General features: G+C 40.9%; 2 protein-coding genes across 3 annotated transcripts in view; one reads left to right on the plus strand and one right to left on the minus strand.

Moving 5' to 3' along the window:
- Window positions 1-1373, plus strand: part of LOC123084732 (uncharacterized) — a 3782-nt gene extending 2409 nt beyond the window's left edge. For both annotated transcript variants that reach the window (XM_044506227.1, XM_044506228.1), the window contains exons 6-9: window positions 436-534; window positions 612-765; window positions 847-923; window positions 1017-1373. In XM_044506227.1, coding sequence (XP_044362162.1) covers window positions 436-534; window positions 612-765; window positions 847-923; window positions 1017-1085 — 399 coding nt within the window. In that variant the 3' untranslated portion in view covers window positions 1086-1373. The remainder of the gene's footprint in view (window positions 1-435; window positions 535-611; window positions 766-846; window positions 924-1016) is intronic.
- A 1204-nt stretch (window positions 1374-2577) lies between these two features.
- LOC123084733 (uncharacterized) lies at window positions 2578-6427 on the minus strand. Its single transcript, XM_044506229.1, has 5 exons — window positions 6198-6427; window positions 4913-5179; window positions 4220-4351; window positions 3982-4098; window positions 2578-3190 (listed from the first exon to the last, which is right to left on the minus strand). Exons 2-5 carry the CDS (start codon window positions 5177-5179, stop codon window positions 2855-2857), a joined length of 852 nt encoding a protein of 283 aa, XP_044362164.1. The 5' UTR covers window positions 6198-6427; the 3' UTR covers window positions 2578-2854.
- Between the last annotated feature and the right edge of the window lie 607 nt (window positions 6428-7034).

Below are 7034 nucleotides of genomic sequence, written 5' to 3' on the forward strand. Positions count from 1 at the left end.
CATGTTATGCTAGTTCTGAAATATGCTTTGAGGGAATCAAGACAAGCGAAAGTGGCTACCCAACAACCTTCAAGTTAAAACTTCAGTTTCTGTTAGAGATCTTTTGTGAAAATTATTTAGGTCTACATTGTCAATCACTCTTAAAAGTTGCTTTGATGATAATTTCCTTTATTTCACTCTTAAAATTATTTAGGCCTTTTTTTTTTAGTTCACGAAATAGCATGTTATGCTAGTTCTGAAATATGCTTTGAGGGAATCAAGACAAGCGAAAGTGGCTACCCAACAACCTTCAAGTTAAAACTTCAGTTTCTGTTAGAGATCTTTTGTGAAAATTATTTAGGTCTACATTGTCAATCACTCTTAAAAGTTGCTTTGATGATAATTTCCTTTATTTCACGGTTAATTAACATCTCGTCTACGGTAATAATATTGCAGGTAAAGAATGATGACGTCACACGAACTGTGGTGAATAGTGTTGTTGGTACAGTAGATCTATGTGTTAGGCATCCTCTACATGGGGAGACATACCCTGCGGTATGGAAAATAGCACCAATACCTTTGTATTACTCCTATCTGTGTCTTTAGAAGTTACATTTGGAAATTATTCGCAGGAGCCTGGAAACACACCATTTTACTCTAGAATCTATCAGCCAGATCAGCCAAAATTTGGATATTTAACCAATGTTTGTGTTGCTAAGTATGCACGGCGTCAAGGGATTGCCAGCAACATGTTGTTATTGGCCATCGATGCTGCAAGACTCGATGGTAAAGCATTAGGCTTGTCTGGAATTGTAAAACCACAGATAATACTAGTTCATCTGCTGATACCTTCTCCCCTTGTTGCAGGTGCTGAAAGCATTTATATTCATGTACATAAGGATAACTTGCCAGCTCGGAGGCTCTATGATCATGTAGGATTCAAGGTATATACAATTTTCTTTTCAAAAAAAAAATTGCATTCTTCCATTTAGTTATAGAGCTCTAAGTTGAATTGCTCTTATGTTGGTTATTTGTAGATGGTTGACATGGATGGTGCTCGCCAGTCATCAGATCTGTGCTTACTCTCCTTCAATTCTATGCACTAGGCTAGTTAACAGGGGATTTATTCCCATATCCTTTGTGCAGGTGAAAGTATGCCATCAGTCCTCTTGATTTAGAAAAAGCAGGACGGTGTCGGTGAATATGTTTTACCATCTTGCACATGATAAAAGCTTGTAAAGTTCAAAATCCTTGGAATCGTCTACATGGGACGACAGTACCAGTGTCCAGAATGCTGTTGATGTGTGTGTGGGCTTTTCATCTGAATGCTTCGGTTTTTTTTATTATTATTACTGTACAGTTTGTGAAGCAAGCCCATTTCATGGCTCTGGGTTCATTCTTGTGAGTCTTCAAGAAAAAATGTACATCCATGCTACTCCCTTCGTTCACTTTTTTAAGTCATTTCAGACAGCTCAAAATGGGCTGTTTTGTACATTGTCTGAAATGTCTTCAAGGTCTAATAAAAGTGAACAGAGAGAGTAACAAACATCTGTAATAAGAACTGTGATTAAGTTCCTTCGGCCATAGTTGGACCCGGCCTTTTAGTTTTTGAGTCTACAATTCTATGTTCGGCTAGTGCCGACCGAACGGGCCAACTGGGGCAAGGTGCACAGCCTGATTATAGATTAAAAACACCTGAAGATCATAATTTTTTGGTAATAATAATAATAATAACTTGCATGAGCCAAATCTGTAATAAGCTAAACCCTCACAACTGTAACATGATTGCTTTGCATAAAATCATTTGTTATTTATCTTTTGATCCGCTAAAATGGAAAACATGGAAAATTCAGTTATGAAAATAAAATCCCTAAATTGGAAAAAGTACAAGTTGGGGTTATATTCATGGATCATTCGCATTCATGTCATATGCATATACACATGTATATTCTGCTATTCTCTCTGGACTGTCCTTATCCAACCACTCGATGTTCTAACAAGTTCACTTCTGAAACCTTGAGTGAAACTTGAAGTCCATTTCTTTGTTTATGTTGATATATCAATATGGCTTTGAACCAAAACCTGTGCTCATCAGTTCGTGAAACCGAACAAGTTCAGACCGGATCCCGTTCCGTGCTGAAAGTTTGAGCAATGCTGGGCTCTAACAAAGGCAAACCTGGCATGGGAGTACGAATTCTTCACACTCTATGCTGTGTTAGGCAAATCCAGTAGCCAAACCTCCCTACCCTAGTGATCATGCCATCATGGCTGTCACTTAAGCAACCTTACTGATTGTAAATCAGACAATCTAAAATCCAGTGATCAAAGTTACTGCATGACCCAAATTTAGTGATCATGGATGGATTTTAGTACAAAACTAACTAAACAGTACCCTAGCGTTAGGGGCTTGTTCTGGCAGTGACAATGGTCGTTCACCGGCCTAGGGATGATTTGTACTTCTGATGAACTTTTATAATCGATCCGAATCCTTTTCATAAGAGAAGTATGGTATTGCCATCATTACACTGGTGCCTACATAAAGGGGTTCTTGAGAGACGGTTGAACCGCACCTCACAAATTGCCATGTAGTAATAAAAGTAAAGATATAATGACCATTGCAAGGTCGCTTGTTGTTCATCTCAATTCATTATAATATTTTATACAGGAACCCGCAATGGATTGTCAACGTACAACTTTGATATATAACAAGCATAAGCATCCCAACCTCAGTTTCAAGTTTTGAGATGCATCAAGTCATTTTCCCCAATGGTAGAGTAACACAGAAACAAAAATGATTGTGTATATAAAAGTATTATTGCGAGCTCCAACATGAAGAAATGCCCTGAAACCTATATGCCCCATTTGCTTCTTGCGCTCAACGGGGCAGGTCGAACAGCTCAGGCAGATGCGCATTCGTGAGCTTGGTCCTTTTAGTGATCTCTTTCTGCTTCTTCTTGGCCTTTGGCTTTGGTCGCTGGCCATGGATCTGCGCCGCTGCACGCCGCTTGGTCGTGTCGGTTGCTGGCTTGTGCCCGTTCTTCAGCAGCTCCTTCTCGATGTCAATCATGTCCCGTGGCAGCTCTATCTCCCGGTACAGCTGCTTCAAGTCGGCATCGACCTTGATCTTCGATTTGGGATCATTTGGGTACACAATGTCTTCCTGGGAGTCCATGCTTGACAGCCACCACACATCACCAGAGGCTTTGAGAGCCTATAAGCAGAAAACGAGACTTCAGGGCTGAATTCCTGGTTTGCTCACACGGTCACACCATTGCGATAAAGAGCAAAAGCTACAAGTAACACCAATACTTAACACTGATCAGTAAGCGATCTGCCTAGTTTCAGTATATTGGAACTAACTAATCGTGCTTTGCAGCTCTATTTATCTGCAGAAAAGAATCACCACTATGGTACTGCAAGTAATTTCACTGATTCATTATGGTTGTGTTCCATCAGACACCAAGAAACACTGTTTCCAAGCAAATAAATTGCCTGTCATGGGACACATCAACTTCATATATTCCTCGCTGATTCAAGCTAACTAAATATCGAATTTTAGTGCTTAGCCCAAGGGCTGTGCTGTTGTGTACAATCCATCAACTTCAATTATTTACTAGCAGTGAAGTAATCAACCATTGAAACATTCCAATAACCACTAGAAGTGCACACAAAGGCAACAACTAACATTAAATTTTAACCTCCATAGAAGCTCGAGACCCTGTTAATTGTTCCAAGAAAAGGTGGCTTTGCGCATTATGAGATAATAAGAATTTTGGAACATAACCAGTGGAAGCCTAGCTAACTGTACTTTACATATACGTAAACAAAAACAAGGATCGCTAAAAGATCACAACATTAAAGTCTTGAACCTCTGTACATAAGACTACTTGGTTTCTGAATACAGATACAGTTAGTTCAACCATCAAACTAGTGCACAGCATGCAAAATAATGTAGCACCTACCAGATTTCTCAAAATCTTAAACCAAGAACAATATAGTCACCTGTAGATCATCCAATACGGTTGGATATGAATCCTTGACCTCCACAACAGGAAGACCCTCAGGAAACCTTCTGATCAAATGAAGCAATTGATCTTTCCCCTTCAAATCATGCTTGGACTGCATAATTTCAAAAGGCGGGTCAATATGCAACCTAATATGAGAAAGACGAAGTCTTTCACAAAGGAAAATAACTATCTCATTTATCAATGTGTAACAAAATAATCCTCGATGCAATTACCTTGTAAGAGAAACGCTTCCCATCAAATTGTACTTTGGGATTGTTCGTCAGACTATCAAAGACTGCCTTGTTACTATTAATTGCAACATATGTTGCTTCATTTATTTGCTCTGCTGTATAAGCAAGTCTTGTCTGCAGGTTCACAAGAAAAGAGGGGTATTATTTTACACAGAACACATTATAACATATATTTCAGGACAAAAAATTGTAAGAGAACGTTCTTTTTGTTACTGTACTACAAAGTCTTTCATTAAGGTAATATGTTGAAAAGACATCATGAATTAAATATGTGAAATAAGGTGCAGAATCGTTTTTCAGACTTGAATAAACATCTCTATTTTTGCGTTAGGACCACCAGTATCTGATAATTGAGAGTGCAATTGTATATTATTTGTCACTAAAAGCAACAGTAATATCATATGACATCACTGTTCTGGTCGTTTTATCATTACCCAGAGATAATTAGCACCGTACATTTTTCTCTAACCCAAAGACATCATAAGCAACAGTGAAACCTATCCAACAAATCACCTGCTGTCCTATAAGGCTCAGAACAACTTGCTCTGCATGGTATTAATACTACTAGCTATTTTGCAAGGCAAAACAGAAAACAGAGAAACGTATCGCACTATGCATGGGGTGGAATAATGGACGATGAGGTAATCCCATCAAGTTGAACTTTTGGCAAGTTACCTTGTAAAGCAGTTCAATAACTAATTTGATCTGTGCTCCAACAGGAGACTTCCTCACTGAATTGATGTGTTGAAGCCTTTCAGTATCATTTGAGAATTTAATAGCCTGTATCTGTTTTGCTGGAGCTGACGGGGCATTTGCTGGTCTAGACCTTGGAGCATTGTGGGACTTTGTGGTTGAAGCTTGGGTTGCAGCAATGCTGGATAGAGTTGTCTGGCATCTCTCCTGCTGTTGTTTAAATTTGCTGAGGCGTTCATTAAGAGCCATCTGGACCAAAGATTGGCAATGCAAGATTAATGACATGGCACCCAACAACATAAACAGTCACATGGAACAGGACACCTGACTATCTGCTTGGTATGAGCAAAACCAAAATAAAAGAAATGCATAAATTACACTGCATGTTGAACCAGGCAGATTATTACCACATTGGCTTCAACTTTGATATTTTCTAAAGAAATAATGATCATAAATTGATTAGGAGTAGTACGTTTAAGGTGATCCTAATTACGCAATACCTTTACATACAATCAGATAGATATAACCAAACATATCATATGTTTCTTTTCTGCATCATGTTTCCACTTTGCATTCAGTGTGTCCTTATGAATTGACATTGGCATTCCAACAAGCTTTCCTACAACTCATGAGTTAAACCAGTTATGCTGTATTCACCTTTGTTCATCCAACTTAAGTGCTGAACCCACTTAAAACTTGGATTTTGTAGCGTAATGGATTACTTTCTTGCCTGACTCTAGTGAGGAACGATTTAAATCCCATGTCGTTGTGGTTGAGGAAGTGATACTAAAACACAGGAATTATGTTCAGATCACATGTGTTATGAGCCCTCTATCTAACATAGTGAGGTATCAGTTCTACTCAAGCAATCCACAAAAATCAGCCTCTGATGTTGGATTAAGTGAGGACGCATGTGTACATCATTTCACTGTATACTCAGCATCAAATTCGGCTGCAAAATATCCAGAAAACACATTAGCAGACTACTGAATGGGTCTGTATGGCATCAACCCAAATCCAACTTCACAATTCGAGACATTTCGCAAAAAAAAAAAAAAACGCAGCTAACAAAGGGGGGCGATCACTCGTTCCATCAAGATTCAATCCCGATAAGATCCTACTAAACCGCGTCCAAGATTCTCCGATCCCGATCACGATTCAGTCTATGAAACCAAATCTCAACCCGGGGAAAGCAATCTAATCGGGTCAAATCAATCAACGGAGAACTGATGGACGCGGGGGGGTCTGGGGAGTAGGGAACCCGTACTGGATCCGCGGCGGCGGGGCCGATCCGGCAAGCTCGAAGCGCCCTTCGGCGAGATGCCGGCGGCTGAGCGGCGGAGGGGCCCGGCGGCGATGCGGTGGGGGGTCGGCCGAGGGAGGGAGACGGACGCTGCTGCCTCGCTTCCTGGCTCGCCTAATTTCTCTCTTGTGCTAGCGCTGCGGCTGGAAACGTACGTCACCGCATATGAGGACCGGAATGATGTGAGTGGTGGGCTCACATGGGCCTAAATGGGCTAAAGAGGAGGATGTTTCTCGGACGCGCGGCTGCCGAGCGACCGCGGGCCCATGGGCCCGTGGTAGGTGAGAGAGATGGCCGATGGCGACGGTGGACTGGCTCCTTCTCGATACCTCACGGTCATGAGACACACTCAGGCCCTGTTTGATAGCTCTGCATTTTCTATGTATTTGAAGAATACTACAGTTTTTTCAAACACCATGGTTTTAATTACAGTGAGCTGTTTGGTTTTCATAAAAAACTGTAGTTTTAATACTATAGTATTTCTCAAAACACAGTATTTCCTCTGTTTTAAAAAAAAACCCGAATCTCTTTTTTTTTAAACTGAACAGGCAAGAAACTAGGCCCGTCTTGTTCTTCTTCCTCGTTCGCTTCCAAGCCGTAGCTGGAGATAGTCTCGCCGCTGCTTCTTCGTTCGCTTCCAAGCCACCTCCTTTCTTACTTGATGCATCACGTGTCATGCTGGTCATATGTTTGAAGTAATGCTTGGGAGGAGCTTGACCGCACGGTTCCAGTTTATGCGCACCTCCACGTGGTGCGCCCGCCTGCTACGCCGTGTTGCGGGCTGTTAGATCCTAGCTCCAG

This window comes from Triticum aestivum, chromosome 4A (assembly GCF_018294505.1).
Source record: "Triticum aestivum cultivar Chinese Spring chromosome 4A, IWGSC CS RefSeq v2.1, whole genome shotgun sequence".
Taxonomy (NCBI): Eukaryota; Viridiplantae; Streptophyta; class Magnoliopsida; order Poales; family Poaceae; genus Triticum; species Triticum aestivum.

Bases quoted from the DNA above. Each gene is read 5' to 3' on its own strand.
- LOC123084733 (XM_044506229.1), bottom strand. From the start codon at position 5,179: ATGGCTCTTAATGAACGCCTCAGCAAATTTAAACAACAGCAGGAGAGA. The intron at 4,099-4,219 runs GTAATTGCATCG...GAAATTATGCAG, and splicing joins GGAAGCGTTTCTCTTACAAG to TCCAAGCATGATTTGAAGGG. The intron at 3,191-3,981 runs GTGACTATATTG...TTCTGCTTATAG, and splicing joins CCGTATTGGATGATCTACAG to GCTCTCAAAGCCTCTGGTGA.